Consider the following 16,434-nt stretch of genomic DNA (forward strand, 5'->3'; position numbering starts at 1 on the left):
GGCACTTCTGCTTCTGCACGGGAGGGTGTTGGGTTTTGCTTTATATTATGAGGATCCGATGCTTTTTCTTACCGTTGTGTCCTTGCCAATAATTCATACTTAACTTTGTAATCATTAGGAAGCCATGTGCTCAAGAAGATTTCACAGATCACGAAATCCCAATTTTGTGGATCTGTTTTTGATTCAGAAAGGTTGGATTTTGGATACCGTTGGTAAACACTTTAAGCAAACACAGATCAGGTAAAATGGGCTTTTTGCCGATGCTGTCGGTGAACAGGGAAGGCACCCGAGGCCGTGCGGCAGACAACAAAACTCAAACTGTGCATGGTTGACGTCATCGGGGAGGGGCCGTGGCTGTTTCAGCAAGGAAACCTCAGGGCTTGGAGAAGCTGCTCGGAGCTTCCAATATCTCTCCAGTGAAGACTGTTACTTTTAAATTTGCGTTATGAAAAATGTCACAATGCCATGATCTAAAATGCTGCCCATCAATTAATGGGGGTTAAAAGTTAATGGGAAATCAGTTTGTGGGAGCAACGTAAGAGCTTACTTACAAGAGAGCAGATACAAACTTGGTCCAAATAACAAATGTGTGTTGTGATACAGCCTGCACTATGAACACAGACTTCACCTCCCACCTGTGGGTCACCAGGGCCAGGGCCACTCTGAAAGCCTGAGGATTGGCCCACCTGGCCAGGGTCTCAGTGTCCTGTGACTCATGAATGAGAGGGGACCACTGCTGCCCGTGGCAGTGAGGCGATCCTCACGGATGACACCCCTTCGGCAGCCCGGCCGTGAGCCTGTCACCTGGTGGGCAGCATTCTCTCAGATAACCTGACACATGGGTCCTCAGATGGCGGTCAGTCAGCCGCGTATGTAGCAGTGACTCGTCTTGGTTGCAGAGATGTGGAAGCACTGGGGTTTCGTGGTTTGTTCGATCTGTTCCCCACTCCATCTGGAAGTCAGGCACACACAGTTTAACCCTACAGAACATGCAGCTGCTCTCATGAGAGCTGTGCTCTGGGTGTCCAAATGCTTGACCGCCCTGCTGTGGATGGTCAGCCCTGGGGCCTCTCCTGGTGCAGACAGCATGGCTGTTCTGTTTCTGACCTTCTGCAGATCAGCAGGAGGAGCAGCGGCGGATGGAGGAACGCCTGGCCTACATTGCCGACCACCTGGGCTTCAGCTGGACAGGTAATCTGAGTGGCACCCGCTTTTCAACAAAACCTGCTTGGTCTGAGTGGCACGGTCACATTGGCCAAGAGTCATTAACAATGACAGAGGCCTTTTTTTCCTTTCCTGGAGGAAGACCATGTTGGGTAGAGAAGAGAATAATACATGACAGAGTAGAAAGTCCAGGTTCTCGTGAACGCGCCCTGTGAACCAGGGTTTGCGACAAGAGACTGAGTATGAGTCAGCCCCACTGCCACTTCGGGAGCCATTGGTGACCAGCCTTCGGGGAAATGGCTCATTTTCAAAACCAGTGTGAGATGCCATGGTCATAATGTTTAATTTGAGATTTTAACCAGGGGTCCTTATATTGAGGGGTGTCCAACCTTCTGGTGTCTCTGGGCCACACATTAAAAAATCTCATAATGTTTTAAGTAACTTTATGATTTTGTCTTGGGCTGCATTCACAGCCATCCTGGGCTGCATGTGGTCAATGGGCCACAGGTTGGACACCCCTGTTTTAGGTCCTATGTGTCAGGTATCCTTGTGAACAGTGCTGAAATTTGCTTTGGATAAATGTTGAAATACGTAAGAATGAGGTGCACTGATTATTTGAGACACGGCACTGCTTAAGAGTAGAAATTATAATACATGTTAGCTTATTGAGAAAAGGTGAATTCTAAAATAGATACAATTTACTTACAAATCAGATTTTCCCTTTCACATGACCTGGACTTAATATAGTAAAGCAAGGTGGACAGTTTCCGGCTCTGTTTTTTTTTTTTTTTCTTGGTCTGATTTCCTTTTCTATTCCTTGTGACTGTTTTATTGAAACAAATGGTGTAAAATTAATATTCATCCCCTTTTGGTTTCTTAAAGATTTGGTGATGAGCAGGAGTCCACATGCCCTTAGCAAAGATAATCAATAATGTGGGAAATGACTGAAAGCAGAAAGATAGCCATTTTCTTTACAAACAGATCAGATTTAGTTAGCCGAGGAACTCAGGGGAAGGAAGAACAGCGCACTGTTTCCGGCTGACTTGTTAAATAGGTGACATTCAGAATGACTTTGTTTCTCAAATGTCCATGTGTGTGTGTGTATACTGACTGGGATATCCATGCACTTAGTGAAGAATAGGACACTGCTGCCACATTCAGTGGCTGGGACACGAAAGGCAAGTCTCTCACTGCATCTGGCCCTCTGGCCTTGAAGGACCTGCTCATGTATTCAGAAAAAATGCGCAATGCTTGCTCCTCAGTCTTTTGTTTAAAAATAAGACAAGGTTTACTTGGTATTTCTCATGAGTACTTTGTCATCCCAGACGTAGCTGCCTCATGCTCTCAAATGTCCGGCTAATTCTGTCATAATTTTATCAGTGGTTGTGGCCGACGGACAGTCATTGTGTCCCAATCTGGGCAGGAATGTTCATATACTGAGGCATTTCTGTGGGTGTGTCTACAGGGCACACGCCTGAGGTGGGATTGCTGGTTGAGGGCATGTACGTTGTTAATTTTGAAAGATACTTGCAAATCACCCCACAGAGAGGACACCTCATTCCAGACACCTGCCCCACAGTGCGTAAGCACCACATAGCCTGTCTGTGCGCCCTGTAAGGGAAAACCGTTGGCTCCCTCCGCAGGTCAGTTCTTCCCAAACCTTTATTCACAGCACAGCAACTCCAAGCAGGGAATCTATTCAACCAGCCTAATAAGGCCGCACCTGGTGTTTTACACCCCGGGGCCCGGGAGCAGGACTCATGGTGGTTCAACTGCTGCCTTGTGGTGATTCACAGAGAGCAACGGTCTCTTCCTCCTGCTTTAGTGATTTGTTTTCTATTATGTTAGGAGGAGGATAACCAGCACTAATGGTCTTCTCTGAATGTGGGAATTAAGTGGGACCGAGTTATACTTATTTTATCACCATAGCCTTGGACCCAGTATTTCCACTAGATGGTGACCAGTTCTTCATGCAGCTTTAAGGAAGAGTCTGTGCCCTAGTGGTAGAAGTATGAGGGTACAGGAGAGTCACAGCAAATGCACAGAAGACGGGGACCTGGTTGCTCAGCCATGCAGACAGCTGACCTTCCCAAGACCACGGCCAGTGTGGGACCGAGGTCTGAGGTCCATGGCTCACAGGCTTGGACCTCTTCTTCCAGAGTTAGCACGAGAGCTGGACTTCACCGAGGAGCAGATCCATCAGATCCGAGTAGAGAACCCCAACTCCCTGCAGGACCAGAGCCATGCACTACTGAAGTACTGGTTGGAGCGGGACGGGAAGCTTGCCACTGGTAGGTGGTGCCGCTCCGTTGTGTCCAGCACACACTTTATTGCCTGTCAGTTGGGTCCCAGGACAGGTGCCACCAGGCCAAGTACTGTGGCAGGCTTCAGGGACACGGGCCTGCGTCTCCAGCGGGAGGGGGTGGCAGTCCTGGCTGCCAGCAGGCACGGTCCCAAAGTCCTAGATTTTCTAATCGTTGACAGCGGACAAAGCGGCTCCGGTTGTCCTGTGTCACTGCCGGTGGCCACCTGCCCTCTCGACAAGTGGACGGGCTGGTGAGGGCGGTGCCCTAACAGCGCTCTGTGTGGGGGCCCCTGACCCCAAGCCCGCCGGTCCCTCTCCCTCAGCCTGGGGCTCACTTGCACCCCGCACCCCTACCTGCAGCCGTGGGACTTTGCCAGTAAAACGGGGGGCACCAGTTAGACGTGACTTCAGACCGACGACAAGTGCCTCTCCGTGCACGGGCATCCCAAGCGCGGGCTTTGCTCCTGCTAAAGACGTCTCTGCGTTCCGTCTGGAACTCAGGCTGACGGAGTCCCGCGCGTTACCTGGCAGGTGATGCCCTGAGCCCGGCCCGGCTCAGGCCTTTCCTCCTCATCCCGGTTCCTATTTTTGCGCATTATTACCGGTGCCCTCGTTTGGGTGCCGCTGGTTCCCGGCCGAATGCCAGGATTTTAGTAAGGCAGCAAAATGGAGGACGAGTACCCCTCGCACGCAAAAACCGCCGTTTCTCGCTCATCCAGATACCAGCCTCATCGGCTGCCTCACGAAGATCAACCGGATGGACATCGTCCACCTCCTGGAGGCCAGCACCGAGCCGCTCCCGGAGCGCGGCAGCCTGGGCCACTCGGAGCTGGAGCCGCCCACCGCGCCGGACCGCAGCGAAGGTCGGGCTGCGCGTGCGCGGTGGGCGGGCGGGCGCGCATCGGACTGCGCGTGCGCGGTGGCGCGGTGGCGCGGAGGCGCGGAGGGTCGGTTTGGGCGCCGGGGCCCGGGTCCGCCTTTCCTCGAGGCGTAGGCGGTGGCCTGTGGCGCCCGCGATCATCCTCGGGTGCCCCGAGGCGGCCCCGCCCGTTCTGAGGGGCCCTGGCGCTGTGGCAAAGGCCCCGAACTGCGCGTCCGAACTGCGCGTCCGAGACCCAGAAACTGTCCGTCTGGGTCCGGAGACCCGCTGTGCGAAGTGGCCGCCGCCCCCTCTGGTCCGGGCAGACGTCCCTGCCCAGCGCTCTCCCTCCACCCGCCCGTCCGCTGCGCCGCCACGGCGGGGTGGGTTCAGCGCGACTTTTACGAGGACGTGACACTCTGTCCACCACGGCCAGCCAGGGGCGCCCCGCCCTGAGCACTGCGCCGTAACCCACTCCCGCCCACGGGCGCCCTCGCCGCCTGCCTCCCCTCCCACCCCGGGGCTGCGCCTTCCCTTCCTCCAAGACGCCCGCGTGTCTCCTCCTGTATTCGGAGCTGAGGACCAGGCTTCCTGTTTCATAGAAAGAATGGAGACCGTTCCAATCCATGTTCACGTTCAGTCGCTAGCACGTGGGGCCCTCGATTTGCAGGCTGCTGCCCTCGGCTCCCCCAGACTGTGGTCTCTTGTCCAGGGGAGACCCTCACTCCTGAGGTGTCCCCTCTGCTGTCCGTCCCCTCGGGCTTTCAGCGGGGCCTGCCCGCCCACAGCCCCAGCCCCTCCCCGCCCAAGGCCCCTCCAGGACCAGTGTGTCGAAGGTGAGCACGGTCTCGTTTAGCTTTGTGACCACGGACCCATCCCGGGACACAAAGGTGGCAGGACGTGGGCACGTAGCAAGCGCCCACACACCGTGGGTGAGCGTCAGGGACATCCTGATGCGCCCTGTCCTCTGCAGGCTTCTCCGCCCTCCCAGAGGAGCTGTCCACCCTGCACGCAGCGTCCAGGGAGAGCGGGTCCTGCGGCCACCCTCCCATCGTCTCAGACGAAGACCTCTCCATCAGCTACTCCACCTTTCAGGATAGCACCCCCAAAATGGACGGGGACAGCCCAGCCGCCAGACTTGTCCCCCCTCCTCAGCAGGAGCAAGTGTCCCAGGGCCTGTTGAGGACGTTGCCCACGGAGCCAGCTCCAGAGCAGCAGGACTTGTGAGTTGCTATGAGAGCAGGCAGGTGGCTGGCGAGGGGCCAGGCGTGCTGCATCCGTCCTCGGCAGTGCTTTTTCAATGGCCACACAAATGCCAGGGCTACAGGAAAGCCCAGCTTGTGAGAGGCACAGTAGTGGCTGCATGGTGGGCACAGATTTACCTGAGCCCGCTTCCAGGTCTGTGGCCGGGTCCTGGAGCCCGTCCCCAAGCCCTAGAGTCTGTCCCCACATCTACAAATTATGATCCTTCTGTGTACCTGTTCAGGGCCAGGGTTGAAGATCAAGAACAGGCTTGGAAAGGCATGGTTTAAACCAGGATGTATGGTGACTGCTCCTCTCTCCCCTGTGAGCTGCACGAGCCCAGCAGTGGTGGGTCACAGGGGGAACAGAGAGGCTCAGGAGGCATTGCATTCCTGCAAAGGCGGGGGGCTCACAATGGCACAAATGCGGCCCAACCTTCAGATGAAGGGGAATGTGCAGAGCCCGGTTCGGTGTCACTGCTGCAAAGCACAGAAAGTTGTCCAAAGGACACAAATTGTCTAGAAAGAGAAAACAGGTCTGAGAAGGGCAGGCTGGTCCCCAGGGCCTGGAATCTGAGAGCAGCATCCAGAGCCACCCAACAGTGTCCCTCGTCATTCAGTGAGCTTCGCCAGGGCCACTGGGGCTTGAGACTGACGGGCACTTGGGTAATGAATGGTTTCTTCTCCCACGGAGCCACCCTGCCCCTTGCAGAGTTCAGGGCACAGCACGAAGAAGAGCTGAGAGAAGACAGGAGCGAGGAGGGCAGGGAGCCGCAGACCACTGGTCAGAGGATCCTGGACAGGGACAGGAGTGGCAGTCCACGTTTGGAAGGAGCAGAAAAAGCAGAGAATTTTCTTACTAGAAAGTGCGAGTAGGAAGTTACACTAGAGTGAGTCCAGACTGTGTCAGTGCAGGAAGTGTTGGTGCCAGAAGGTCTTTCTGTTTGATACAGCTTTCCAGAAGCAAGACTTTCTATATTTATAGTCGCAATGCCGGGGGCAACATGCAGTTTACATGCTGCTTTTTACAAGTTTTGATTCTTGCTTTAAAAGCCTTGTTACCTACAGGTCTCTGTTGCATAGACCTGCTTGATTCTTTAGTAGGACCTCAAGTTATCAAAGCCAAGATGAAGTAATAGTGTGTCTACTTTGTGGCGATTAGGGAGTTGGTGAGCATTAGGGAACCTCTGGGCTTCGGAAGACCCCTTCCCCAGTTGCTTTGCCCCAGGCAGCAGGGGTGGAAGGGTTGTGGGGGGGGAATGGATATTCAAATTTCATTTTTCGGCCAAAGTTACAAAACCTTTTTGACTTTGTGACTTTGAAGGGTGGCCACGTTCCCCTTGGAGGCCTGGGCTGCCGTGGGGGTGGGATGCATCCACTTGCTCTGACTGGCCTTTCTGTTTCAGTGTGACAACCCCAGGGACAGAAGGATCAGACANAGGCAGCAGGGGTGGAAGGGTTGTGGGGGGGGATGGATATTCAAATTTCATTTTTCGGCCAAAGTTACAAAACCTTTTTGACTTTGTGACTTTGAAGGGTGGCCACGTTCCCCTTGGAGGCCTGGGCTGCCGTGGGGGTGGGATGCATCCACTTGCTCTGACTGGCCTTTCTGTTTCAGTGTGACAACCCCAGGGACAGAAGGATCAGACACTGAAAAGGCCGCATCCGCACCTGGCTCTCCCAGAGGGACCCCCGAGGAGGACAGGCGCCCCCTGCGGACCCCGTCCCCCTCCCCTGGGGAGCAGGTAGACTCACCCATTGTGCAGGAGCCCGAGGAGCCCCCGGGCCTCAGGCAGGGCACTTCTCCCCGGAAAACCAGCCTCGTGATAGTGGAGTCTGGGGATGACCAGCCACCAGCCTTCGAGAGTCTTGATGAGAACTCAGCTTTCCAGAAGGTAAGAGGTCCCTTCTGTGTTTCCTTCCCACAGGTAACAGCCACAGACCGCCTCCCAGAGGTCATTTCTCTGGGGCTTATCTTGTCACTGCAGAACCACGAGGTTGTCAAGTTAATGAATTTGGGCTGTGGGAACCCTGCAGTCCTTTTCAAAATGTGGGACCCAGTGAATCCAGAAAAAATGATACATGATTCCAACTTGCCTGTGAGGCCACATTTTGTCACTGGAAACCCTTTGGCTAGGAAACATTAACACTGAGGTCACAGTTAGAGACCTTAGTTAGACCTGTGATGGGTAGGGGACAAATTGGCACCAGGATGTGAGTTTCAGGGATGACTTAGGAAAGGGACCCTCCTCCTGAACCTACTGCTGCTCCCAGATGTTGGCGGCATGAGAAGCAGCCCTACATCCCTGCTTGTTAACTGGAGGCCAACTATGCACACGGGAGGAGCCCGCTGTGGCAAATCCTTGGAGACTATTGATTCTCAGAAAGAGGTGTGTGTGGTTCCCCCCCGCCACCACTTGGGGCGCGTGATGCCCTTGGAACCCTGAACTTGGGGAAGAATTGCTGTTGTCAGGAAACCGCATTGATTTCTACACACAAATGTGTGGATTCATTTGAATTCAACTTAATTTACTATGCATTAAATTAGGTGTTTCTTTTCTTTTTAGAGTTCAAAACATTCTACATGTCAAAGAATTTTTAACGCACTAATGTCTGTCTTAGTAGGAACGAACAAGTTAGATAAGAGAATCAAAGCTTTCAGGGAGAAGGGCATGCCAGCCTGTCTCTGGGCCGCAGACCCACCTGTGCTGGCTCAGCGTCAGCTCTCCCTGTCCGCAGCGGCCTCGCCATTGCTGCTGAAGCCGGTGGTCAGGCAGGTGAGAACACCACTCTCTAGGCTGCTCCCCCATGTCAGGGAACCAGCCCTTGGACAGGTTTTCTATTTCATGGTTTTCATGCCTTTGCACAGATCACTCATCTCTCTAGAACCGGCTTAAATCCACCCCAATGAAAATGTTTCCTAGGTGCCGTCTGGGGCTCAGAGCTGCCGAGCTCAGCCCAGGAGCCTGTGCGCTCACTGACGCGCAGACCTGGGGCTGTGACCTATGTGACCCTATGTCCAGTCTGCAGGGCTCTGCTGCATCCCCCTGAGCCCTGCCCTGTGTTTTCAGGCCCTTTCCTGCCCCCTGACCTCCACTCCAGACTTTGACTCCGCCCTCTCACGAACCCCACCTGGGGGTCAGATGTCAGTTGGGTTCCCTGCTGACCCTGTTTCTAGGCAGCAGGTTCCCGAGCATGTTTAATGTATAACTTGGTCCAGACTTTATATGTTTTTCTTTAGCAAAAAAGATAGAAATGTAAGTGCTACTTTAAAATAGGTTGAGAAAATGTTGATGTTTTCTTCCCTTTTGAGTGACATCCCATGAGGAAAGAGTGGTTTGATATATGGCTTCTAAGACACTGTAACCTGAGGTTACGTTCTGGCTCTGTCCCTGGCGGTGCCCCCCCCCCCGCCCCGGGTGAGTGGGACACACCAGAGGCACCGCCAGCCAGGGAGGCTGCGAGGAGCCTGGGCCTGTGGGAGTGGCTGCCAGCAGCAGCAGACACTACCACACCTTTGGGTCCGTCACTCCAAGCCGAAGCCTGAGAGTCAGAGGGGCTGTGTCCCCCCGGGCTCCTTGTCAGGTGTGTACGTCCTGGGAGCAGGGTGGACAAGCATCTAGTCTGTCCAGTGGGGCCTTGGACACTTGGATGCCAGGGTTGCCTTCCATTCATTGAACCGAGAGCTTCAACCCTGGGGACATCTGAGCCTCGTGGCAGTGGTCTGCACCCTGGGGGCTCGTCCTCGGGGCTGAGTAAGCAGAACTCCGGGGGCACATGTGAGTCCCAGCAGAGCCCACGGCAGAGGCGTCACAGGGTGACGACCACCTCTGCCTTGCCTGCAGGAGCTCACGGCCGAGCTGGGCGAACTGGAGGTCAGCTCAGACGACGAAGCAACCGTTACCACCAGGGTCGTCCGCCGGCGTGTGATTATTCAGGTACCAGCTGCTCAGAGGATGCATGTTGGGACCATGTCCCCCAGCCCTGGTGGCTGGCCCAGGGTGGTAGGGCCACATGGTGCCGTGTGGCCCCAGGAAGCAGCCATGTGATCGTCCTGAGCACTGATGCTAAGGACACGGCACCGTGGCTGCTCTGGGTAGGGACGCTCCGCCTTCTGTCCGCACCCCTCACCCGGGTGCTACCCAGTCTGTGTGGCTTGGCCCCCTGAGCTCAGGGTCATCTGCCCTCCTTTCTGGAAGCCCCCTGTGCCAGGCCTGCCCCTATGACCCCGCCCTGTTTCTGTTAACCTCCTCATACATGCATGCTCTCGCCAGGACAAGGGAGCCCTCCGTTGGTGCCTCCAGCTGACAGGACTTATCTCTGTGCAGGGTGATGACATGCCTGAAGTGCCCCCAGAAACTGTCACAGAGCAGGAGTATGTGGACGAGAATGGGCACACTGTGGTGAGGAAGGTAATGTCCCTGTGTCCCCCCAGGCGCCATCCTTCCCATTGGTCCTCACGCCCAGGCCTGTCTCCCAAAGACAAGATACCTGAGCGCCGTGTCTTCCAGGTTACCAGGAAGGTCATCAGACGGTACATGTCCCCTGATGGCATAGAGAGGGAGGAAGTCACCGTGCAGGGACGGCCCCAGGAACCTATCAGCGTTGAGGACGGGGACGGCTTCTCCAAAGTCATAAAGCGTGTGGTGCTGAAGAGTGACACTGAGCAGTCAGAGGTGAGGAGCCTGATGCGGTCGTGAGATGTGAACATGCAAGGCTGGTGTGTGACGTGGACATGTGGTGCGGACGTGTGACATGGGCCCTGGACAAGGCAGATGGCCTTGCGGGCCTCTGTCCCCCTCACATGGCTCCTAGTGATGCACCCGTCTGTCTCCATGGGCTGCTGGCGTTTTAAAACAGCCACCAGGGTCATCTGTAGCCTGATACCTGCTGCTCGGTGCTTTTGGTCCCTTTCCTGTTCAGCTCACAGTCCACCACGGCAGACACCCAGCAAAGGTGGGAGGCCCGGACTCCCCTGTGCTGATGGGCAGAGAGGCAGGAAAGGCCCAAGTGCACAGAGGGGTCCCTGCAGGCCAACCGGGCGCTTCGCAGCCCATTCCGAACGCTCGGCAGCGTGGCTGGCTCTGTGTGCCCGTCTCTCCAGGCGGCACTGTGACTGGGCTTGCCGCTCCATTCACACCCTCGCAGTTTCGTTACAACGCACAGGCGGGTCTCCAGAAACAGGCTTCACAGTTTCTCCCACTTGGAGAACTCTGTCTCCAGGGTGATTTCCTCTTCAAAAGGCAGAGCAGCCTGTGTCCACGCAGGCAGGTGGGAGAGCAGGTGGCACATCTCACAGAGCTTCTGACAGGTTTCTCAGCGGCCCATCGAGTGTCCCATTTCTGTGCACTGAGCTGGTAGATCGGCACTACTGGTGGATTATCGGGCCATTTCCTAACTGCTTCTCTCCCAAACTTCTGGAAGGTTAGTGTGTAGCATTACAGCCTTCCAGGGGTTGCCTTGTCCTTAAAAAAATGCATCGCTGCTGCCTCATCAGTCCGAAGCTGTGCTGTGTCCCCCACTTAGGTGACTCTGTCTGAGCCCAGCTCCCTGTGCGAATCCTCGAGGTTCCAGGCTGAGCCCGTGGATGGCCGGCGTGTCAGCAAAGTCGTGAAAACGACGGTGGTGCATGGAGAGAGGATGGAGAAGCACCTGGGGGACCCCCGTTTCGCTTCCGACCTTCCCTCCGCCAAAGCCGACTTTGAAGAGGTATGGGGGCCACGGCGCCATTTCCGCGTTGTGTGTGTGTAGGGAAAAGGTTTGTTGTCCCGTCCTTGCTTGCGCGTGTTCCAGGGGTGCCGGCCACCCAGGGGGGCCGTTCCTGGTTGATAGCCCGTGCGGTGAGGGGCTGTCCCCTCAGGCTTCGGGGCTCATCCCAGTCACTGTCACAACTTTTAAAAATCGGATGATGGAGTCGTCCCAGCTGGGCAGAGCCCCATCTCCGGAGCTCGGTGTGACCGTGGACGTGAGGTGCACCCGAGTCTGAGAGAAGGAGCTGGGGAGGGTGCAGGTCCAGTGATGGGCATGAAGAAGAATTCATTCATTTCATACCCACAGGTGAAAGAAGCATTTATAATTAACTTCTGATCGCCAGTAGTTAGAAAATCAGCCCACAGTGATAGACATATAAACCCTTACGACGATTCTAAAATCCCAAATTCTGGAAACCAAAGCTAGGTTCGAAAGTTGGTAGCAAGCTAATGGGCTGTAGAACTCGCATGCTCTGAGGAGGAGCCTGTTTGGCCCCTGGAGGGGACAGTCCTGTGCTAAAGGGTGGACAGTGTCCATGTCCTGTTACTTTTCCAAAGTCTGGAAGGAAAATCACCTGACTTCCGAGCACAGCTGGCTGCAGGTTGGACGGAGGGGTGGGGGGTGGTGCGAGTGTCCACAGTGTTTGTTGCTGTTGAAACATTCTGAGGCTGAGTGTCATCGTGTGACTTCTTCCACAGCACGCGCTGAGCTTGTGTCTGACTAGGTGGGGACCGGAAGCGTGACTCACTCGAGCCACTTCTAGTTCTTGACCTCAGACGGCCAGTGACCTCGGGGAGCGGAAGGTGGCTGATCGGAGCGGTTTTCCTTGCTCTGCGTCTGGTCATTCCGTTTGCCATTAGTCTCTGCTGTAGGAAGTGGGTGTGCGGAGGGAGCGGGGAGGGAGTTAAAGCTGCTGGCACAGTGTTGGTTGGCAGCCTCCGCCAAGTGATATGGCAAACCCCCCCTCAGACGTGGGGAGACTTCAGAGCTCTGCATCCTGGCCGGCCCCCAGTGTGGGTTCGATTTATTTTCTCAGCCTCACCTGTCCACACTGACCACCGACCGGCTCAGCGGAGCGGGGCTGCCTTGGGCCACGGTGGGTGACAGTTCTCCTCGTTTCTTCTCTCCCACTCAGGCGTTGAGTTACGCAGGTAGCCCCGTGCAAGTCCACCTCCCCAGCTTAGTAGAGAGTGAAACCCTGAGAGAGGATGGATCGGTCGTTACAAGGTTTGGGTTAGCATGGGGTGCCGCTCTGCTGCCTAACACCCTCAAAGGTGTCCAGCCTCCTGGTATCGGAGTCAGACCCTGCTGTCCTTGAGGATTTAAAAGTGGCCCTCAGGGCCTGAGGACAGTGGACTCCTGTCCCCATGGTCACCTGGTCCCACGGAGGCCAGCCCGTGGGTGTCCACCACGAAAACAGATCGGAGGGCGTGGGAAGGGTCCTGGTCAGTCACTCACAAATGCATCTGTGACGACCACCTGTGGTTCAGCCTCAGTAAATTGCCTGCTGCTTCGGGCCATAAGCTGGTCTGTGTTCTGCATGTGGTGTGTGGCCTCAAGTGCACCTGGCGGTTGGTCTGGGATCTGTCTGATCAGCAGTGAGCAGCCCACATCTGTGCCCGGGAACAGGCCCCCCTGGGCGGATCACCTGTGCCCTTGCGAGGGCCTGGCGCACGTCCTGGCTCCCACGGCTCCCAGGTGCCTCCCGAGCCGAGGGGAGAGTGTCCTGGGCTCTGACACCCAGTGTTTCATTTTGGGGGAACCCCCCAGACTTGAGCAGCCCACACCATGGGGTCTCCCCATTGGCATAGATTTTGAGGCTGCTCCCCCTAAATTCTCCACTGTAGCTGGGAGTTCAGCCAGGGAGGGAGGCAGCGTGCAAGGTCCAGGGTGCAGACTGCTTGTGCGCATGTCACTGTGCCCCGGCCGCTGCCCTCAGCTCCTGGTCCCACTAGTGAGTCTGGGCCCCACCCGGGGACACATACATTTGTAGCACACTTGTCACACATGCAGCAAAACCCAGGGCAGGGCTGTGATGGACTGTCACCCCCCGCATCAGCGCCATCCGGGACAAGTGTCAGATGTGTGTGTTTTTTGGAGGGAAGAAAAACCTATGGATGCTGAATAGTTAGAAAGTCGTAATGTGATTTCAGCCATTGGAACCCAGTGTGGGCCTTTGTTCAGGAGGAACAAGTGGAAGATGCTTTCGGACACAAAGCAGTTCATGTGGAAGGGAAAGTGGGTGTCAGGTGAGAGGGAGGGAGGAAGGGGGAAGAGGCCCAGCGAGGCCCCCACGCAAACTGCATTAAAGCTCCAGGTGAACTCAGCAGGCGCAGAGGGGTGTTCGAGGGGAGGGGCGGAGAGAAGAGCCCGTGGGCAGACACCCAGTGCTGGACACTAGGGATCTGTGTGGACTGTGTTGGGTGAAGCCCGCCAGCCGGTCCCCAGCAGGATCCCACGTGCGGCTGGGTGGACAGGGCCACCCACATGGGCTCTGGAACCCCAGGCAGGGCCCCGCCACACCTTCCCTGTGCTAGTTTTCCCGGAGCACCGCTTCAGTTCCACGAGATTCAGCTTCCTCGTTTGTTCTAGTCACAGCACCCAGCACACGACACACACTCAGTGCATGCTGTGTGTGGAATGAGGCCTTGGACTTACAAGTGGACAGACCTGAGTGTGAACTAATCACAGTGTTTCCATGGGAGCGGGCAGGCAGTGACAGGGCCAGTCCAGGCAGCATGTCCTGGGCCCTCTGCAGTGTGGCCCAAAGCAAAGGTGCTTTAAGTAAAGCACCAAGGGTCTTCCTTAGCCTGTTGTGAGATGTGCATGCAGCTGCCGAGTTGGGCCTGACGCTGTCTTGCCTGCCCCACAGGACGACACTCAGTAAGGCCAGCACTCGGAAGAGGGCGGTGGTGAAGGGCCAGCAGGGGACGAAGGTGCACCTGGAGCAGCTGGAGGATGTACCTGAGGCCCTGGAGCGGGACGCCTTCCAGCACGACCTCCAGCAACTGCTGAGGCATTTCTGCCAGGATGGCCCAGAGCGAGAGGCCAAGTGAGGGCCCCGGAGCTCCTGTTGGAAACCCTGTCGCCCCCTTGGTGCACAGCACCCCCTTTCGTCAGCGGAGCAGCCTGCCTGGCCCCAGGACCCTGACACCCCGACTCCAGCACACACACTGCACTGGGTTAGCTTGTCCCCACCCCCTTTAACTGTACGCTAATTTGTGACCAAAGATAGCATCCTCCTCCTGGGTGCTGTGTCCCCGATGTCCTGGCGCCTGGGCCAGCCTGGGCACGGGCCACCCCTCGTCCCTTGCTTCCGCTCGGGCTCCATGCAAAGCCGTCCATCAGGGCAACTCTCTGTGCACCTCTCCCCCGGACGACCAGGTGCGGTTCGTTCAGGTATTGCTAACACAATCCAGCGATGGCAGCTTCCGCTTCGGAAGAGGCCCGCCAGACCGGCCAGACCTAGGGCTCCAGCGTAGCTCGGCCCTGGCCGGGGTGAGGACCCCCAAGGAACTGCCCCGGTGGAGCTCGGACTCCGGCAGGCAGGGTGGCGGAGAGGCGCCAGGTGCGGGCAGCTGCGACCGTGGCCTTGTGGCCCCTGCAGGTCTCTCAGGTCCTGAGCGCTTTGGCAGGCGCTTCACAAGGCTGCAACCACTGCCGTGCTCCAGACCCCATCGCCGCTCGCCTGGGCGGCCCTGGGAGCAGGCTCTGCCCGCAGCACAGAAGGTCGCCGTGTGGGGGTGCTCCTGCTCCTGCTGCTCCTCCCTCCAGGCCCCGTCTCCGTGAGCGCCTGCATGTCGCACCTGGAAACCCGGTCCCGGTCAGAGCCCTGCTCTCAAGACGTGGGCGGTTTTCTTTCCTACCCAGGACACGTCTCACCCTTCAGTGAGACAGACAAGATGGCAGACAAGATGGAAAAGTCCTTACAAATTTGGGTTTGGTTAAAAGTTTTGGTTTATTTATTTGAACCCTGAGGTGCATTTGTGCATTTCCTGTGTGTTTATTTCAAAGCAGGGCCTCCCGTCACCAGAGCGGTCCCCACGCCCCAGTCTGCATTCTTCTAGTGGTTGGAGCTACGCGACATTTTAATCGCATTTACTCACAAATATATTCCTGTAAACAGTATACGTTTTGGACACTTATTTGTTAAAAGCATATTCAATGGAGATGACGTTTCAGAACAAACACCAGAGTCTGTCCTCCTGGTTGGAGCATTCCCGATTCCAGCCGGTCTTTCCTGCAAAACAAACCCTTGCTCCCAATATCACCAACCACGAGACACACAGTGCCACTCCGTCACTTCAGGGAGCATGGCAGGAGGGCGTGTCCCGGGGGCACCCCCACGCTGCACCTCCCACCCCTCGTGGCTGTTGGATTAGAAATTCGGCATCGTCCTTTGCAGCCAAAGCGAGAGGCCAGTGGCAAGGCCCTGGACACACGGTGGCCTCTCGTGAGCCCTTCCCTGGGCCCCAGAAAGCGTTTCTATTGTGTGATTTGCAGTGCAGATGACGTCTATGTAACAACTTAACGGTTATTCGCCTCCTTTTGGTTTTGATTTTTGCTGTGTAATCAGAAAACTTGAAAACTGTGAGAAGAAGTGAATTTTCAGTTGATGAATCAGCATCTTATTTCCATGGTGATAACACTAACTGAATATATCTATGAAGGCATGTATTAGTTAACGGGAAAAACACAACACTAACAATGCATAGCTGCAACGTGTACAATGGCTGATTTAAGTAAATAAAATGTACAAGTGTTCACTGTGGCCTCAGTGACTTGTCCTTTACTGCTGACCTCTGGTGTCAGGAGACGGGACGAGAGAAATGGGAAGCCACGGGAAAGACAAAGCACTTTTTCTGCTGCCGTTTTTAAGTCGTGACTGAATGTGCTGTTTGCCCCCAACTGTTGGTTGAGCCCCGGGATTTCGGTCCCTGCATTCAGAGAACATTTGTGGTGGTGGTTATGTAAAAAGAGAAAAGCAAAGATTTCATTCTGGGCTCTGGTGAGGGAGAAGTAGGAGCTGGGGTGTTGGGGGCTGCAGGCAGAGCCTCCTGGGAGGGTCATTCAGCTCTGCCCCAAGACCACGGCTCTCAGAGACACCTGCAAGT

The 16,434-nt window shown here is 55.9% G+C and overlaps 1 protein-coding gene across 50 annotated transcripts in view; it reads left to right on the forward strand.

Moving 5' to 3' along the window:
• ANK2 (ankyrin 2) overlaps positions 1-16,089 on the forward strand; it is a 292,783-nt gene extending 276,694 nt beyond the window's left edge. For 49 of the 50 annotated variants that reach the window (XM_037029408.1, XM_037029411.1, XM_037029406.1 and 46 more), the window contains 10 exons: positions 1,117-1,191; positions 3,324-3,455; positions 4,189-4,332; positions 5,302-5,551; positions 7,188-7,464; positions 9,415-9,507; positions 9,898-9,981; positions 10,081-10,245; positions 11,096-11,278; positions 14,193-14,227. In XM_037029408.1, coding sequence (XP_036885303.1) covers positions 1,117-1,191; positions 3,324-3,455; positions 4,189-4,332; positions 5,302-5,551; positions 7,188-7,464; positions 9,415-9,507; positions 9,898-9,981; positions 10,081-10,245; positions 11,096-11,278; positions 14,193-14,207 — 1,418 coding nt within the window. In that variant the 3' untranslated portion in view covers positions 14,208-14,227. Of the gene's footprint in view, positions 1-1,116; positions 1,192-3,323; positions 3,456-4,188; positions 4,333-5,301; positions 5,552-7,187; positions 7,465-9,414; positions 9,508-9,897; positions 9,982-10,080; positions 10,246-11,095; positions 11,279-12,455; positions 12,548-14,192 lie in introns of all 50 variants that reach the window. The other variant, XM_037029445.1, reaches the window with a different exon arrangement.
• Positions 16,090-16,434: the final 345 nt, after the last annotated feature.

Source organism: Sturnira hondurensis, unplaced genomic scaffold (assembly GCF_014824575.4).
Source record: "Sturnira hondurensis isolate 20B ecotype Veracruz unplaced genomic scaffold, ASM1482457v3 Scaffold0020288, whole genome shotgun sequence".
NCBI lineage: Eukaryota > Metazoa > Chordata > Mammalia > Chiroptera > Phyllostomidae > Sturnira > Sturnira hondurensis.